Raw genomic sequence first — 20,451 nt, forward strand, 5'->3', positions numbered from 1 at the left:
ATGAATGGTAGGTAGAAATTATTAGAATGCTGGAGTCATTTGTGATTTCTTGGATACTGAAATCTAACCAAACAAGAAAGAAAAAGAAAACCAAGAGGCCTTTGCATTTCTCTTGTTACCTACCTCTTTTAAAGAACAGTTTCTCTAATCAAACATGACTTACTACTGTTCTCATCAGTTGTTCTTTCTAACGTCTGTGCCTTTATTTTGTACTCTTCGTGGGTCTTTTGTACTGTTTCGTGGGTACTTTTGTACTGTTTTTTGTACTTTTGTACTGTTTTTTGTACTTCGTGGGTCTTTTGTACTGTTTTGTGGGTCTTTTGTATTGTTCCGTGGTCTTTCTCTTTTAGCCTCAACTGATGATTCCTATCTATCCCTCACAACCTAGCTGAAACACCATCTTCTCTATGAAGCCACCCCTGATCAGTTTTGTCAGACAGGATCTTTCTTTGAACCTTTAGAGCTATTTATAGCCATTTCGTCACTACACAAATATCAGGTATGATCTATATATGGGCCAGACAGTGGAAGTATGCTTTCATATGTTATTTCTCTTTACCATATAAGGTATTATCTCCATAGTGCAAATAAGAGAAACCAAGATTCACAGAAGTTTAGTACCTTCCCTACATCTTGGTGCTAAGAAGTAAATTTGAAAATCGGGCTTCAAGGCCAGACATCTTCTCTGGACTTGCTTCTTACATCACTTTAATAAAAAGCAAATGAATAATTAATTTTTGTGTGACCATTTCTTTCCTTCTAGAGTTTTTGTAGTTTAAAAAATTTTTTGAAATAATTTAAAGCTTACAGAAGAAATGTACAAAGCCCTCCTGTTTACCTTTCATCCACATTCCCCAATTGTTCATTTTACCTTTTGCTCCATTTGCTTTATCATTTCTTCTCTCTGTATATGTGTACTATGTTCCCAACATTGCCTTTCCTTAACTGCTTGCCCTTCCAGCTCCATGTTGAATCTAGGCTTCCAATTATTTAAGTCTGATTGGTTTTGGTCTTGTTAAACTTTATCCAGGTCTTGCCCTGTTACTATACTACTATACCTTTAACCTGAAACTTCATTGCAACACTGTTGCTGTTATGCTATATTGTGGTATTTCAGAACCAAAATGCTGCCTGCCTCAGGAATACAACTCTTCTCTGTGTCATTTCTCAGCACCATTAGTTATGATTCCTTCAGAATTATTTGCAAATTCTCATCTGCATTGCACCAATCTTTCAGTCCAATCTGACAAAATACCACTGGGTATATGTATTAGTCTGCTTGAGCTGCCATTAAAAAGTACCACAGATTGGGTGATTTAAACAACAGAAGTTCATTTTCTCATGGTTCTGGAGGCTTGAAGTCCAAGATCAAGGTTCCAGCAGGGTTGGCTTCCAGTGAGGCCTCTCTTCCTGACCTGCACGTGACCACCTTCTGTTTCCCCACGTGGCTTTTTCTCTGAGCACATGGCGGTGGGGCGGTGGGGGGCAGTGGGTGTAGATAGAGATCTCTGGTGTCTCTTCTTCTGATAAGGACACCAGTCCTATTGGATTAGGGCCCCATCCTTATGACCTCATTTAACCTTAATTATCTGTGAGCCTCCTGAATCCTTACCTATGAGAATAGTAATTCTTGCCCTGTAGGGTTGTTTTTTGTTTGTTTTTAAGAGATTCAGGTAAAATAGGTGATGTGACACAGCACAGTATAAATCAATGATTCTCTAACCAGGCTTGCATCAAAGTCATCTTCTTAAAAATAACTGTTTCTTTGACTTCCAGTCTGATAGCATAAGAGCCCTGCAGATCTGCTCCCTAGTACAACTGAGGAAAACTATTAAGAAACAACTATTTAGAGCTTTGGAAATGGTCCTAGGGTATACAGTAAATGTGGAGCAAAGGTTTTCTTTCTGGGAGAAGCAGGATGAGGATTTCTCATCCTGCCCCCAGCTGCCTGCTGTTATGGCTAAGTTTTGGGAAAATGTGTTGGAGAGGTAGGGGGCTACTGTCCAGTCGCCACTTGTGGAACAGAGGCTCTACCTTGGTAACAGAGTTGCTGAGCATACTAGAGAACAGATCACCTTTTCCCTGTCTTATAAGATGGTAGATCCATGTCAGGAGAGACAAGCTGAGAAGACCTCAGGTTGCTACCTATCCCCCACAAAATACTCAGTTGCTAAATGTGTTGTCACTCAGAAGAGTGTGCTGTTGTCCACACCTTCATCTTGAGAGCCCTGGTTCAGAGATTTTGCTTGGGGGTAGGGGTGAGAAGCAAGTCATGAAACAGCTCCTAATCTCTTCCTCAAGGCACTGACTTCATTTGCAGTAGAGCTGGAGAAGTTCAAACCTAAGGCTACTTTCAGAAACAGTGGAGATTGTGGTGAAAGGCACTTGGGAGATTTGTAGATTCAAAAAGATCCAGGCTAAACTGCAGGCCATTGAGCTTGCAGCAAGAAACTGGGATAAGAGACAGCTGGAAGGAGGCTTCCTGGGGACAGAGTTAATGTCAAACACTGACCTGAAACTGCTCCTTCTAAGGAGCCTGAATTTGATTGGATTCCTCTGCAGAGCAATTTATGCCTGAAGCCGTTTAAATCAGTAGAGCAATCAACTGGCAGTTAGTGGAGGTTAATAGCTGGGAGTAGTCAGGGAAAGTGAGTCCTGACAGATTACTGTATGGCAAGATGACTGTGGGCATATCTAGGTTATGTCCCCCTGAGGACCAGCATCAGAGGCTTAACAGTGCAGGGGGCTGGGTGTGGGGTGGGATAGTAGACTTCTTTAAAATAAAACAGCAAGTTACTAAACAAGCAAATAAAAATATAAAACCTCATGGGTGGGGGAGTATACCTAGAGTTGCTACAGAGTATTATATAAGATGTTGAGTTCCCAATAAAAAGGTAAAAGATGTGCAAACAAAAACAAAACCCAGGAAAGTATGGCTAATACACTGGAAAAAGCAGACAACAGAAACTGCCTGTGAAAGAGAACAGATGTTGGATTTAACAGACATAGACTTTGAAGTACCCATTATGAATATGTTCAAAGAACCAAAGGAAACCTTCATTAAAGAAGTAAAGGAAGGTATGATGACAACTAATATCAAATAGAGACAATCAAGAGATAGAAATTCTAAAGAAGAACCAAATGGAAATTCTGGAGTTGAAAAGTAACATAACTAATGAAAAATTAGTTATAGGGGCTCAATAGTAGATTTGAACTGGTGGAAGAATGAATTAGCAAACTTGCCAATAGATTGATAGAAATCCAACGAAGGGAGAGAAAAAAATGAATAAAATTGAAAAGAGCCTCAGAGAAATGTGGGGTAACCTTTTTTTTTTTTTTACATCTTTATTGGAGTATAATTGCTTTACAATGGTGTGTTAGTTTCTGCTTTATAACAGAGTGAATCAGTTATACATATACATGTGTTCCCATATCTCTTATGTCTTGCGTCTCCCTCCCTCCCACCCTCCCTATCCCAGCCCTCCAGGCAGTCACAAAGCACGGAGCTGATCTCCCTGTGCTATGCGGCTGCTTCCCACTAGCTATCTACCTTACGTTTGGTAGTGTATATATGTCCATGCCTCTCTCTCGCTTTGTCACAGCTTAATTAAGTGTACCATGGTATACATGAGAGTACTAGAGGAAGAGGGGAGAAGAAAAGCGGAAAAAGTATTCAAGGAGATAATGGCTGAAAATTTCTCAAATTTATTGAAAAACACTGACCTACATATACATCCAAAGAGCCAAAAGAACTTCAAGTAGGATTAATGTAAGAAAATCTGCAAATGGACATATCAGTGTGAAAATGTTGAAAATCAAAGACAAGGAGAGAATCTTCTGAGCAGCAAGAGAGAAACAGCCAATTACTTACAGCCGACTTCTTATCAGAAACAATGGAGTCCGGAGGGTGGTAGAATAATATTGGGTTGGCCAAAAAGTTCCTTCTGTTTTTAAGTAAAAATAAAGGACACATTTTTCATTTTTACCAAGAGCTTTATTGAACAACGTATGCACCGTTTTGTTCCACTACCTTCTCCCATTTTTCAGGCAACTTCATAATTCCATCTTCCTAAAACTTTTTACCTTTTTGAGCAAAGAACTGTTCCAGGTGCCTTTTACAGTCTTCCAGGGATTGAAATTTTTTCCATTAAGACAATTTTGTAAAGACAAAAATAAATGGAAATCCGAAGGTGCAATGTCTGGTGAATACAGCAGATGAATCAAAACTTCCCAGCCAAGCTGTAACATTTTTTGCCTGGTCATCAAAGAAACATGTGGTCTTGCATTATCCTGATAGAAGATTATGAGTTTTCTGTTAACTAATTCTGGATGCCTTTTCATCAAGTGCTGCTTTCAGTTGGTCTAACTGGGAGCAGTACTTGTTGGAATTAATCATTTGCTTTTCTGGAAGAAGCTCATAATAGAGGATTCCCTTCCAGTCCCACCATATACGTAACATCAGCTTCTTTGGATGAAGACTGGCCTTTGGTGTGGTTGTTGGTGGTTCATTTCGCTTGCCCCATGATCTCGTCCATTCCACATTATTGTAAATATCCACTTTTCATCACCTGTCACAATTTGTTTTAAAATAGTGTGTTTCCGTTACGTTTAAGTAGAGAATCACATGCAGAAATACTGTCAAGAAGGTCTTCTTCGCTTAACTTACTGGAACCCAAACATCAAAGTGATTAACAACCAAGCTGGTACAAATGATTTTTAACGCTTGATTTGGATATTTTGAGTATGTCGGCTGTCTCCCGTGTGGTATAACGTTGATTGTTGTCAATTAATGTCTTGTTTTGATCTCAACTTCAACTGGTCTACCCGACTGTGGAGCATCATCCAGCGAGAAATCTCCAGCACGAAACTTCACAAACCACTTTTGACACGTTCGATCAGTCACAGCACCTTCTCCATACACTGCACAAATCGTTTTTTTGCGTTTCAGTTGCGTTTTTACCTTTCTTGAAATAATAAAGCATAATATGCTGAAAATGTTGCTTTTTTCCCTCCATCTTCAGTATTAAAATGGCTACACAAAAATTCACCAACTTTGATAAGTTTTTTTTTAATGCACGCTGATATGACAGCTGTCACAATATAATCTTAACAAAATTGTTTCGAATGAAGTTAAAGACAACTAAGCGCTACTAGAGCCAGCGTACAGAAAAAACCAATGAACCTTTTGGCCAACCCAATATATTCCAAGTACTCAGAGACAAATACTGTTAACGCCAATTTTTTTATATCCAGCAAAGCTGTCCTTTAAAAATGAAGGTAAAATACTTTGCAGGTAACAAAAACTGAGAGACTTTGTTACTAGCAGACTTGCCTTGCAAGATGGCTAAGGGAAGTTTTTTAGGCTGAAAGCAAGTGACCGCAGATGGTAATTTCAATCCGCATGAACAAAAAGCACCAGTAAAGGTAATGATGTAATTTTAAAAGAGAGTGTATAACCACATATATTTTTCTCCTTTGTTCTTAAAACTGATTTAAAAAGCAGTTGTGTAAAATAATGTATATACAGTAAGTTCCCTACATACGAATGAGTTCTGTTCCAAGAGCATGTTCGTAAGTCCAGTTTGTTCATCGGTCCAACAAAGTTAGCCTAGGTACCCAACTAACAATCAGCTATATAGTACTGTACTGTAATAGGCTTATAATACTTTTCACACAAGTAATACATAAAAAAACAAAAAAAGAAAACATTTTTAGTCTTACAGTACAGTACCTTGAAAAGTACCATAGCACAATACCACAGCTGGCATACAGGGGCTGGCATTGAGTGAACAGGCAGGAAGAGTTACTGACTGGAGGAGGGAGAGGAGATGGGAAATGGTAGAGCTGAAGGATCATCAGCAATAGGGGAAGGAGGGCAAGCTGCAATTTCACTCACACCTGACGTTGATGGCACAAGTTCTGATTCCTTGCTGGATTCAATTCTATCTTCCCTCTTGAAAAAACGACCCAGTGATGTCTGGATAGCTCTTTTTTTTCTCATCATAGGTGACATGGTAGCACTGGATTGCATTCTGAACAGCTGCTGCAACCTTAGTGTACTGTTCTACATTTGGATGATGTGCCTCAAAAACTAACTGCCTCCTCAAATAAAGGAAATGCCCTTGCCGTTTCCTGCATCATGAATCTCTTCAATTCTTCAGTTACTTTTTCTTCCTCTTGTTGCTCCACTCTCTCAATATTTTTACTTTTGTTTCCATTGTTATTGCTTGGCGCTTCTTAGTGGTACCAGCTACATTACTGCTGCTTTTATGCTTGCTTCTGGACATCCTGGGCTTGAAATAAAGATACTGTACTACTGTACTGTATGCAGTACTCTACAGTAAAGTATATAAAAGCACAACCACTTGTAGAGGATGCATACACGTGACAATTTACACCAGACACATGAACTAGCTTACATGATTAGACATGCAAATGCACGTTCACATCTTTGAAAGTTTGCAACTTGAAAATTTGTGTGTAGGGGACTTGCCGTAATGAATTCTTGGGCCTATAGAAATGTAATGTATTTGAAATGTATCTGCTAATAACAGCTCAGGAGGTGAGTGGGAGCAAAACTATCTTAAGCTAAGGAAGTAACTGTGTAGATGATAAAGTAATAATTATAACTGTGTTGTTGGATTTGTAACATTAACATGTATAACAACAGTATAATAAAATGGGGGGAAGGAAATAGAATTATATAGCATAACATTTCTATATCTCATTGGAATTAAGCTAGTGTAAGTCTGAAGCTGATTCTAAGTGAAAGTGTATGGTAAGCCCTTGAGCAACTACTGGGGGGAAAAAAACTAAAAAAATACGGTGAAAAAATCACTAAAGAAATTTAAGTGCTTCATTAGAAAATCAATGCAAAGAAAGCAGTAAAAGAGTAATAAAGGAATGAAAGACATGAGACAGAAAATGAAAAATGGAAACGCAGTCATCACTCCAACTATATCAGTAATAACACTAAATATGAATTGATTAAACAGTCTAATTAAAAAGGCAGAAATTGTGAGGCTGAATCCAACTATATGCTCTCTATAAGAGACATACTTTATTTATTTATTTATGGTTGGCTGTGTCACAATGTGGGATCTTAGTTCCCTGACCGGAGATTGAACCCGTGCCCCCTGCAGTGGAAGCGCAGAGTCCTAACCACTGGACTGCCAGGGAATTCCCTGAGACATACTTTAAGTTTAAAGATACAAATACACTGAAAGTATAAGGATGGGAAAAGATAAACAAGTAGCAACCACAAGGAAGCTGGAGTGGCTATACTAATATCAGAAAAATTAGACTTTAAAACAAAAAAGGTTACTAGTTTTGAAAGAAGCAAAACTATCTCTGGCAGGGCTTCCCTGGTGGCACAGTGGTTGGGAGTCTGCCTGCTAATGCAGGGGACATGGGTTCGAGCCCTGGTCTGGGAGGATCCCATATGCCGTGAAGCGGCTAGGCCCGTGAGCCACAACTGTTGAGCCTGCGCGTCTGGAGCCTGTGCTCTGCAATGGGAGAGGCCACGATAGTGAGAGGCCCGTGCACCACGATGAAGAGTGGTCCCCGCTGGCCACAACTAAAGAAAGCCCTCGCACAGAAACTAAGACCCAGCACAGCAAAAATAAATAAATAAATTACTAAACTCCTACCCCCAACATCTTCTTAAAAAAACAAACAAACAAACAAAAACTATCTATGGCAGATGACGTGATCTTGTATGTAGAAAATCCTAAAGAATGCACTAATAAAATAGCATTAATAAACAAGTTCAGTTCAGCAAGGTTGCAGGATACAAAAATCAATTATAAAAATCGATTGTATTTATATGGATTTGTCATGAACAATCCAAAAGTGAAATTAAGAAAATAATTCCATTTACAATAGCATTAAAAAATACTTAGGGGCTTCTCTGGTGGCGCAGTGGTTGAGAGTCCGCCTGCCGATGCAGGGGACATGGGTTCGTGCCCCGGTCCGGAAAGATCCCACATGCCTGGGCCCGTGAGCCATGGCCGCTGAGCCTGCGCGTCCGGAGCCTGTTCTCCGCAACGGGAGAGGCCACAACAGTGAGAGGCCCGCGTATCGCAAAAAAAAACAAAAACGAAAAACTTAGGAGTAAATTTAACGAAAGAAGTGTGGAACACTCTGCAAACTACAAAACATTGTCGAAAGAAATTAAAGATCTAAGTAAAAAAAAAATTGCGTTCATGGGTTGGAAGATTTAACATTTAAGGTGGCAATACTCCCCAAATTGATCTACAGATTCAGTGCAGTTCATATTGGAATCCCAGGTGACTTCTTTGTAGGAATTGACAAACTGATTCTAAAATTCACATGGAATAGCAGTGTATCACGGTGAGTCAAAACAATCTTGAAAAAGAATAAAATAGGACTCATACTTCCTGATTTTAAAACTTACTACAAAAAAGATACGATTGTGTGGAATTGGCACAAGGATACACATATGGATCAAGGGAATATAATCGAAAGTTGAGAAATAAAACTATAAATATGTGATTGACTAATTTTCAACAAGAGTGTCAAGACTGTACAATAGAGAAAGAATAGTTTTTTCAGTAGTGCTGGAACAACTGGTAGCCACATGCAAAATAATGAAGTTGGACCTTTACCTCGAACCACATAGAAAAATTAACCCAAAATGGATGACAAACCTAGATGTAAGAGATAAAACTCTTGAACTCCTAGAAGGAAACTGAGGGTTAAGAATCCCTAAGTATGGCACTAAAAGCATTGAGCAACAGAAAAAGAAATTGATTAATTTGGATTCCATCAAAATTAAAAACTTTTGGTGCTTCAAAATTCATGAGAGGGTTTTAACAGTAGATTTGATCATTAAGAAAGTGAAAAGACAACTATAAAATGGAAGAAAATATTAACAAATCATGTATCTGACAGGGACTTCTGTCTAAAGAACTCTTTAACAGCTCAATGGTAAAAAGACAACACAATTTTAAAATGGGCAAAAAATCTGAATAGACATTTTTTATGGAGGATATGTAGTTGGTAAATAAATATGTTAAAAGACATCTATCCCACTAGAATGACTAGAATCAAAAGGTTGTGATACTTTGCTCTACACCTGAAACTAATACAATATTGTAAATCAGCTGTATTTCAGTTTAAAAAAAAGTTGTGATAGCAGGTGTTGGTGAGGATATGGAAAAATTGGCAACACTGTATACTGCTGATAGGAATGTAACATGGTGCAGCCACTTTGGAAAAATAGTCTGGCAGCTCCTGAAATGATTAAACAGAGTGTATAGGCATATACCCAAGAGAAATGAAAACATAAGTCTGCGTAAAAACTTGTCGACAAGTGTTTATGGAAGCACTAGTCATAATAGCCCAAAAGTGGAAAGAACCCAAATGTCCATCATTTGATGAGTGGATAAATATAATGGAGTATCTCCATACAATGGGATGACATAATTCAGCCAAAAAAAGGAGTAAAGTACTAATATATGCTGCAACATGGATGAACTTTGAAAATACTGTGCTTAGTTGAAGAAGCCAGGCACAGAAGATCACACGTATTCTAGTCACATGAAATATCCCGAATAGGAGCGATAGCTTTTTTGAGGTGGTGAAAATGTTTAAAAATTTACAGTGGTGTTGATTTGCACATAATTGTGAATATACTAAAAGACACTGAATTGTACACTTTAATAAAGCTGTTAAAGTAACCATTTGACATTCCTGTGGGGTGGGTCTGAGCATGTATATGTTTAAAAGATTGAGCTATTGAAGTAACAGAGCTCTTTATATTCAGCTGAGCTCATCTGTTCCCTCCCTCCCTCTTATTTTTGTAGAAGTCATGACTACCCCAGGAAGAGAGAACTTTCGCCTGAAAAGTTACAAAAATAAGTCCCTGAATCCTGATGAGATGCGCAGAAGGAGAGAGGAAGAAGGACTGCAGTTACGTAAGCAGAAAAGAGAAGAGCAGGTAAGTCCTTTACCCTTAATTAATTTCTCTTAAAACACTTAATGTTTCTTTTTAATCCTGACAGCACTGTCCTGTATTTTAATTTTAACAATGTTTAATATATATGTTTGTGTGGTGTATATCCCCCTCCCAACTATAAAATCAACATGTTTTAGGGGTAGGGGAGTGGAGGTAATGAAAAACAGAATACAAGAATGAAGAAATCTCTCAGGTTCTCATGTTCCCAACTACTATTTAATATTTTGGGGCTTCCCTGGTGGCGCAGTGGTTGAGAGTCCGCCTGCCTATGCAGGGGACACGGGTTCGTGCCCCGGTCTGGGAAGATCCCACATGCCGTGGAGCGGCTGGGCCCGTGAGCCATAGCCACTGAGCCTGCGCATCCGGAACCTGTGCTCCGCAACAGGAGAGGCCACAACAGTGAGAGGCCCGTGTACCGCAAAAAAATTAAAAAAAAATAATATTTTGGCCTATTTGTTTTATTTTTCTAGAGCTCCAACTTCTTTAAGATTTTATGTGTTTATTAATGAATTCTCAAGTGACCAACAGAACATTGCTTTTCATTCTGAGTTTTAATCTGAAAGTTTATAAACATGTACAAAAATAAAGAATGGATAATGAACCTCATAAACCCACCCTTTGGGTTCAGTAATTATCAACAGTTTGCTGTACTTGCTTTGTGTCTTTCTATCTTTATGTTTCTTTATTAGGTAGTATTTTGAACAAAATTTCAAGGAATAAGTCTTTTCACCCCTGAATTCTGTATTATTCATAAGGACATTTAGGACAAGGATTTTTGATCATTTTTAACCTGAGAATGTCTTACAGGGGAATCTGAGACTCAACTTCTCTTTACCTTTCTCTTAAAACGCTTAGGACAAATGGTCCATCCCTTTTGGCAAGAAAATTTAAAGGCAGAACACTTAGGTGACTTTTTTTGCTAAGGCTTGAGCTTGGAAGGACCATTTGACCCCCACACTATGAAAGCTCCATAAAAGGCAAGTGAATGAGTCAGAATCCTTCATACCTGAGAAATAAGGCAATTTGTTATAAATAGTTTACAGTTATAAACGTGAGTTATTCAACATACACTGTTCTTTTGGGTAACACTGCACTAGATAATCCAATTATTTGAAGTTCAGGAGTGCATTACAACCTCAGTGTTTTATTTGTTTGGGCTGTAGATGTTTGAATCACTTTATCATTATTACTATTGGCAGGAGGGCAATGAGTTTGTAATATTGTAATAGAGTTTATATTAAATGCAGCAAATCAAGTTATGAGTTCTTAACATTCTGCTTTACTGTCTTTGAAAGCAATCACTTATTCATAAAAGGATGAGTTTCTCTTGGTTTCTTGTTGCATCTTTATTCATCTCTGTGTCTTATTCAAAGTGGAACCTTTTCTTTGCATGAGCTTTTATTTAGCTTCTATTTTGGGGGTAAATTTCAGGTATTACAACAGCATTATTTTATATTTACATGTAAATGTGAATACATGTATGTACACACACAAGCACAAGTATAGGTCTGAATATAACCACTAGCTTATACATTATATTTGGCATAAAGGCATTTGAAGATGTAGTAATGACAGTCTGCCATTAACAGTGTTTATTTTATACTGTTTCTTCTTGGTGACAGGGAATTCATGTTATTAGACTTCATTGTAAAATTTATATAAACAAAAAGTAAGTTTTTCATATTCAGTTGCCTGAAGGCAGATGCTCTGTCAGGTCGCAAGTATGGCCCCACTTACCTGACTAAAAACATTTGTAATTGAAGTACTGTCATCTTCATTGTATGAGTCTGAAACTGCTAGGGCTTTAATAGGTTTCTGTGATAAGTTTCTGGAATATTGCTCTATATAAAATCTTAATTTTGTTGTTTCATATGTGCCGTGTTATGTAAGGAGAACTGTAAAGCAAATCAGGCTTCTTAATATCACAGCAGTACTTGTTTCACACCTAATTTGTAAAATAGTAAACATCAGTAATATACAGATTCATTTAGGTACTGTTTACCTTTCCACAGTTGCTTAGTCATCTATCTGGAGAAGTCACAGGCTTAGGCCAGCTGTGCAGCTAGATTCGAGGGTAGTACAGGAATTGATGCTGCCAAGTACACAAAAGATAACTGCATCTTTTAGAGCTTTCCTTTCAGCAGACTAGCACTTAATATTTGTTATTTAGGCAGCACTGTATAAATGACCTTTATTTATTTGACACCAGCAGACCAAACTAAAATTTATTTTTTGGCAAAAATTTTACTAGTTGATGTCATTCTGATTGAGCCAGTTTTATAATTTTTTATGTATAAAAAGATGAAATTTGCATTTACTATTAAAATATTTTGAATTAAGCAGACTCTTGCTAACTCAATGTGTGTAGGTAACATAATGATGCTAAGAAGTTTGTAAAAACCATAGTGATAAAGAATGGAGGCTTGATTGACGTTTTTAGTTACAAGAAATATTTTGTGAAGTAAGCAAGTTGATAAAACTTGTGGACAGCCAACTTTTCCCACTGAATAACTTGTTTACAATTTCAGTCAACATGTAGTCTGTACATGGTATACAAATCATGATTATTTTGGCCATTTTTGTCTTTTTTAAAACCTATTTTTTTGAGACAACAGGGATGGACTTTGAAGGCATTATGTGGAGTGAGATAAGCCAGACAGGGAAAGACACATGCTTATATGTGGAATCTAAAAACAAAAAACAATAATACCCAAACTCATAGAAAAAGAGATCAGACTTGTTATCAGAGGTGGATGATTGGGGAAGGGAGAATTGGAGGAAGGTGGTCCAAAGGTACAAACTTCCAGTTATAAGATAAATAAGTATGAGGGAGGTAATGTACAACATGACTGTAGCTAACACTGGTGTATGATATATAGGAAAGATGAATAATTTTTTTTCTTTCTTTCTATTGTATCTATATGAGAAGATGAATGTTAGCTGAACCTGTTGTGGTAGTCACTTCATAATATACGTAAATCACACCATCATGCTGTATACCTTGAACTTATATAGTGATGTATGTCAATTATTTCTTAATAAAACTGGTCAAAGAAGCAGATGAAAACAAACCAACCTATTTTTCTCTGAATAATACGTGTACATAGTTGAAAAAATTAAATAGTCCTAAAATACTTGAAACCAAACCAGCAGTGTTCTTGGTCTCATTCCCAAGTAAACCACTTTCAACCTCTCAGCTATTCAACGTGGTTTATACTGCTACATTTCTGAGTAATATGTGTATGTTACTATATGTCTTTATCAATTTAAAGTATTATCTATTGATGTTCTGTTATAGTAGGTGAGGATTTAAGCTCTTAAACCACTCTTTCCCTTACCTGTGTATCTTCCTAGTGTAGAGTTATATTACAATATGTAAGAATTCACTGCTGAGCTGAATAGTATACTGTGGTTACATTTCCTTTCTTTCTTTTTTTTTTTTTTTTTTGTGGTATGCGGGCCTCTCACTGTTGTGGTCTCTCCCATTGCGGAGCACAGGCTCCGGACGTGCAGGCTCAGCGGCCATGGCTCACGGGCCCAGCCACTCTGTGGCATGTGGGATCTTCCCGGACTGGGGCACGAACCCGTGTCCCCTGCATCAGCAGGCGGACTCTCAACCACTGCGCCACCAGGGAAGCCCTACATTTCCTTTCTTAATACTTTGTTTTTTCCTGGGGTTAATTGTCTCATTTTTTAACTGCTTGGCTTTCTTCTAATTCCTGGCTGTCTTCTCTTTCCTACAGTTCTTTTAAATTATTTTTGTCTGATTTTCTACTTGGTTAAACTTCTCAGATAATTTCAGTTCTATTTCTTTACTCTAGAGGCCTTCATCTTATATTTGTTGTCCTCTTGCTCCAGTCGGTATTGTTTATCCTGTGGGCTTGTTGCATAGCTGTAGTCTTAGGTAATTTCTTAACTTCTTTTCTTGTCATCCTTGTGATGTAAATAGTATTGTGTTTTTGATTTTAAATTCCATCATACCATATTAAGGACCCTGCCTGTGAATATAAATTTTGCATTACCAGTAGATATAATTTTAGTGATTAGGTTTGATTTTTGAGTCATGTAAATGTTTTAAGTAATTGTAAAACAAAACTAAATCAACATGAGGGAGGCTATCCTTAAAAATAAAAGTAATTAAAGGACGCTTACTGTGTATCATGCTTGTTGTGGTTAAACTACATAGAAAGGAGTTATTTAATAAACTTTAAAATATGGCAATATGATTAATTATCTATATTGGGATATATCGTAAGGACAAAAAAGTATAAACAAATCTTTAACTGCTTTTTGTAATCATATAGGATTGATATTTATTCTGAAACTATATATTCTTATATATAAACAGAGCAAATAAGTATTTATGTATTTAATACTAGGAACCTGGATTTTTTTAGCTTAAAATATGGAAATGTAAAATCAAAGAAGTTATATAAATTTGAATTGGTAATATCACTAGGGATTCATTATATATAGTCCTAGCCACATCAGTCAGACAAGAAAAAGAAATAAAAGGTATCCAGATTGGACGGGAAGAGGTAAAACTGTCATTATATGCAGATGATATATGATATACTCTATATAGAAAACCCTAAAAACTCCACACAAAAACTTTTAGAATAAATGAATTCAGCAAGGTAGCAGAATACAGGATTAATATACAGAAATCTGTTGGCATTTCATTGCACTAACAACGCAATATCAGAAAGAGAGAGTAAAAAAACAATCTCTTTTAAAATAGTGTCCAAAAAAAAAAAAAAAAACCTAGGAATAAACCTGACCAAGGAGGTAAAAGACGTATACCTTGAGAACTATAAAACATTGACGAAGGAAATTGAAGACGATTCAATGAAATGGAAAGATATCCCATGCTCTTGGATTGGAAGAATTAGTATAGTTAAAATGGCCATACTACCCAAAGCAATCTACAGATTTAATGAGATCCATATCAAATTACCCATGACATTTTTCACAGAACTAGAAATCTTAAAATTTATATGGAACCATAAAAGACCCAGAATTGCCAAAGCAATCCTGAGGAAAAAACACAAAGCTGGAGGCATAACCCTCCCAGACTTTACACAGTACTACAAAGCTAATCAAAGCAGTGTGGTGTTGGCACAAAAATGGGCATGGATAAATAGAGAATAGAGAGCCCAGAAGTAAACCAACACACCTACGGTAAATTAATCTTTGACAAAGGAGGCAAGAATATACAATGGAGAAAAGAAATTCTGTTCAACAAGTGGTGTTGGGAAAGCTGGACAGCCTCATGTATTGATAAATCAGTGAAGTTAGAACAGTCCCTCACACCATATACAAAAGTAAACTCACAATGGCTTAAAGACTTACATATAAGACATGATACCATAAAACTCCTAGAAGAGAACATAGACAAAACATTCTCTGATATAAATCATACCAATGTTTTCTTAGGTCAGTCTCCCAAAGCAAAAGAAAGAAAAGCAGAAATAAATGGGACCTAATCAAACTTAGAAGCTTTTGCATGGCAAAGGAAACCATAAACAACAAAAAAAGACAGCCTACATAATGGGAGAAAATATTTGCAAACGATGTGACCAACAAGGGCTTAATTTCCAAAATATATAAACAGCTCATACAGCTCAACATCAAAAAAACCCCAAAAAAACCCCAATCAAAAAATGGGCAGAAGACTTAAATAGACATTTCTCTGAAGAAGACATACAGATGGTCACATACGCATGCACACACACACACACGCGCGTGCGTGCGCGCACAATGGAATATTACTCAGCCATAAAAAGAATGAAATATTGCCATTTGCGGGAACATGGATGGACCTGTAGAAAATCATAGTTAAGTGGAGTAAATCAGACAGAAAAAAAAGACAAATATATGATATCACTTATGTGAAATCTAAAATATAATCCAAATGAATCTATATACAAAAGAGAAATAGACTCAGACATAGAAAACAAACTTACGGTCACCAAAGGGGAAAGGGAGGTAGGGGAGGGATAAATTAGAAGTATCGGTTTCACAAACTACTATACATAAAATAGATAAGCAACAAGAATTTACTGTATAACACAAGGAACAACATTCGGTATCTTGTAATAACCTATAATGGAAAATGATCTATCTTTAAATCACTTCGCTATACACCTGAAAATAATACAATATTGTGAATCAGCTATACCTCAATTAAAAGCAAAACAAAACAGGAAAACAGACATCAAGCATTCAATGACAGTAATCTCTAGAGATGGGAAACAAATGAGGTGAGCTCTACAACTTGCCTCAGCTTGCTGCCTGAGAGTTTCCAAATTTCAACACAGGGAAGGGGAACTAAGGCAGAGCCCATAGATTGCCTGAGTTGAGACAGAGCTGAGTCCTGGGACACCAAAACAAATGGAGTTCATAGGATGGAATACCAGAAAGGACAGACCTTTATACATAGAGAACTGGAGATCTTCAAAGGATTTCCTTGAATATTCAGCATGTACTGATCACATATGTTTGAGGAAACTACCCAAGGCTGGAGAAATACCCAAATGGATTAGAGGGAACAGTGCCTGGCACTTGTATAGGGCTAAGAATAGTGCCTGTTCCCCTAACCAGACTGGAATAATACTTGGGGCATTAGGTATTCAAGAGAGTCTTGCCTCAGTAGTGGAGATTAATTAGCCATAGACTTAGTACTGCTTCAGACCTACCTAGCAAATCATAAAAGCAAGATCCAAGAAGATCACACTGTTTCCATATTACTTAGCTACATATCAGAACAACGCCCAAGAAAATTTATAGGAATACAAAAATATCCAGTACCCAACTAAGTCAAATTGACAATGTCTGGCATCCAAACAAAGATTACCAGGTGTACAAAGAAGTAGGAGAACATGATCATTAATCAGGAGAACAGTCAAGTAACTGTTCTATGTTCAAAACATTAAGTAGAGGCATAGAAGATAGAAAAATGACTCAAATTGAACTTCTAGAGAAAAACTACGATGTCAGAACAAAAATACACAGATAGGATCAGTGGTAAATTGGAAATTGCAGAAGAGAAGATTAATGAACTTCAAGGGATAAGACTAGAAACTATCCAAAATGAAAAAGAGAGGTAGAAGAATACACGCGTGTGGACGCATGCACATGCGCGCGTACACACGGAAGAGCAGACATCAGTGAGTGATGGGACAACTTATAAGAAACCTAATACATGGTTTGGGTCCCTAAAGGAGAGGAGAGAGGGTGGAAGAGAAAAAAATGTTTGAAGAAATAATGGCTAAAAACTTTTCATAATTATTGAAAACTATAAACCCACTGATCCAAGAAACTCAGTGAATTCCAGCCACGAAAGACATGAAGAAAACTACACTATGGCATGGTATAGCCAAACTATTTATAACCAGTCATAAAGAGAAAGTCTTAAGAACATCCAGAGAAAACAGTCGTGTTATATAAAGAAGAACAAAGATAAAGTTGACATCAGATTTCTCATTAATAGTGTATAATGCAAGCCAGAAGACAGCAGAAAAACATCTTTAAATTACTCAAAGAAAGAAACTGTCAACTTTAAATTCTGTAGCTGGCAAAAATATTTTTCAAAAACTATGGTGAAACAAAGCTGTGTTCAGGCATACAAAAACTGAAAAAATTCATCACCACCAGATCTGTACTACAAGCAATGTTGGAGGGTGTCCTTTAGACCAGGGGTCCCCAACCCCTGGGCTGCAGACTGATACCGGTCCGTGGCCTGTTAGGAACCAGGCCACACAGGAGGTGAGTGGTGGGCGAGTGAGCGAGTGAGCGAGCGAGCGAGCGAGCGAAGCTTCATCTGCCACTCCCTACCGCTCCCCGTTGCTTGCATTACCACCTGAACCATTGTCCCCCCCACCCCAGTCCGTGGAAAAATTGTCTTTGGTCCCTGGTGCCAAAAAGGTTGGGGACCGCTGCTTTAGACAGAAGTTAAATAATGCCCTGAATTACTTTGAAGTAAATCCCAGACATCAAATTATTTCATTTATAAATACTTCAGTATGTATCTCTGAAAGATAAAGGCTTACCAGAGTAGTACAGGCATACCTTGTTTTATTGCACTTTGCTTTATCATGCTTCACAGATATTGTGTGTGTGTATGTGTTTAATAAATTGAAAGTTTGTGGCAGCCCTGCATCAAGTGTGTTGGCATCATTTTTCTAATAGCAGTCGCTCAGTTCGTACCTCTATGTCACGTTTTGGTAGTTCTCACGTTTCAAAGTTTTTCATTATAATTGTATTTGTTATGGTGATCTGTAATCAGTGATGTTACTTTTTTTTGATATTGGAAAAAGATTATGACTCGCTGAAGGCTCAAGTGATGGTTAACATTTTTTTGCAATAAAGTTTTGTTTTGTTTTGTTTTATTTCGGCCGCACTGCGCAGCACGCAGGATCTTTTAGTTCCCCTGACCAGGGACCGAACCCGTGCCCCGTGCATTGGAAGCACAGAGTCTTAACCACTGGACCGCCAGGGAAGCCCCAGCAATAAAGTATTTTTACATTAAGATATACATTGTATTTTTTAGGCATAATGTTTTTGGGCACTTCCTATAATATACTGCAGTATAGTGTAAACATAACTTTTACATGCACTGGGAAACCAAAAAATTCGTGTGACTCACTTCATTGTGGTGGTCTGGAACTCAACCTGCGATATCTCCAAGTCATGCCTGTGTTATCATACCTTAAAAAGTTAACAGTTCCTTAATATCAAGCCTCTAGTCAACACCCATCAGTTTTTCACCTCAAGCTTAGTAACCTTTGATGGTCATTGCCTAGATCCATTACTTTACCAGGAGTTGCAGTGATCATTTTATCATTCCTTCTGCTTTTATTAACTAGCAGGTCACTCTAAAGAGGAGCTTTTCCTCAACAAGTTTTTTGTTTTCCTGAATTACTAATCATATAGGAAAGAGAAATACTTGATTCTCTCCCTTTGTTTTCAAAATAATGAGTTGGTTCCTTAGCATCCGCCAAGGGGAGCAGTAAAGGGTGAGTGTGTATTAAGACATTATCAGGGGACTTCCCTGGTGGTCCAGTGATTAAGACGCCATGCTTCCACTGTAGGGGACATGGGTTCAATCCCTGGTCAGGGAACTAAGATCCCGCGTGACATGCCCTTGGCGCACCTAAAAATAAATAAATAATTAAAAAAATTATTAGAAACTCATAGTGTTTAACATAATAGAAGTATTTAAATTTATTTCAGCTATTACTCTTTTCTAACTAAAAAAAAAATCTTTGTGGTATACAATATGTCATACGTTATTGACAGTGTCAATATGGCATTGATATATGTCAATGTAGTTGACATACAATAAAGTGCACAATTTGATGAGTTTGAACATGTGTGTATATATATATCTGTGAAACTATCACCATAATTAAGATAGTGAATATGTTTATCTCCCCAGACTTTTCTGGTACACCTTTATGGTACCTTTTCTCTACCCCTCTCATCCTATCTCCAAGCCACTTCTGATCTGTTTCTGTCACCACTCGTTAGTTTGCATAAATGAAATTATACAGTGTGCATTCTTGTTTGTCTGGCTTCTTCTTTTTTAATCTTTATTTTGAATGTTTTATAGAATTTATTTATTTATTTATTTTTGGCAGCATTAGGTCTTTGTTGCTGCACGTGGGCTTTCTCTAGTTGCGGCGAGCGGGGACTGCTCTTCATTGCCATGTGTGGGCTTCTTACTGCAGTGGCTTCTCTTGTTGAGGAGCACAGGCTCTAGGCGCACAGACTTCAGTAGTTGTGGCATGCAGGCTCAGTAGTTGTGGCTCATGGGCTCTAGAGCGCAGGCTCAGTAGTTGTGGCGCATGGGCTTAGTTGCTCTACGGCATGTGGGATCTTCCCGGACCAGGGCTCGAACCCGTGTCCCCTGCGTTGACGGGTGGATTCTTAACCACTGTGCCACCAGGGAAGTCCAATTTCACTACCTTTTAACGATTTCTGGTGTTTGTCATTTCTTTTCTTTTTTTCTTTCTTTTAAACTTTATTTTTTAGGCTGTGCCTTGCGGCTTTTGGGATCTTAGTTCCCCGACCAGGGATTGAACCCATGCCCTCAGCAGTGAAAACACAGAGTCCCAACCGCTGGATTGCCAGGGAATTCCTGGGTGTTTGTCATTCTTTTTTTAGATCTGTATTTCATCTGGTATCATTTTCCTTCTGTCTGAAGAACATCCTTTAACATTTCCTCACAGAGCTGGTCTGTTGGTGATGAATTCTTTTGCATTGCTGAAAAAAGTATTTTACTTCCATTTTTAACAGTTTCTCTCCCCCCCTTTTTTTTTTTGCGGTACGCAGGCCTCTCACTGTTGTGGCCTCTCCCGTTCCGTAGCACAGGCTCCGGATGCACAGGCTCAGCAGCCATGGCTCACGGGCCCAGCCACTCTGTGGCATGTGGGATCTTCCCGGACCGGGGCACGAACCCATGTCCCCTG

General features: G+C 37.9%; 1 protein-coding gene across 1 annotated transcript in view; it reads left to right on the forward strand.

The window, feature by feature from the left end:
* KPNA1 (karyopherin subunit alpha 1) overlaps positions 1-20,451 on the forward strand; it is a 75,404-nt gene that overhangs the window by 16,280 nt on the left and 38,673 nt on the right. Inside the window, exon 2 of the mRNA XM_067738706.1 lies at positions 9,828-9,961. Within this exon, the coding sequence (XP_067594807.1) occupies positions 9,833-9,961 (129 nt within the window). The 5' untranslated portion in view covers positions 9,828-9,832. The remainder of the gene's footprint in view (positions 1-9,827; positions 9,962-20,451) is intronic.

Source organism: Pseudorca crassidens, chromosome 5 (genome assembly GCF_039906515.1).
Source record: "Pseudorca crassidens isolate mPseCra1 chromosome 5, mPseCra1.hap1, whole genome shotgun sequence".
NCBI lineage: Eukaryota > Metazoa > Chordata > Mammalia > Artiodactyla > Delphinidae > Pseudorca > Pseudorca crassidens.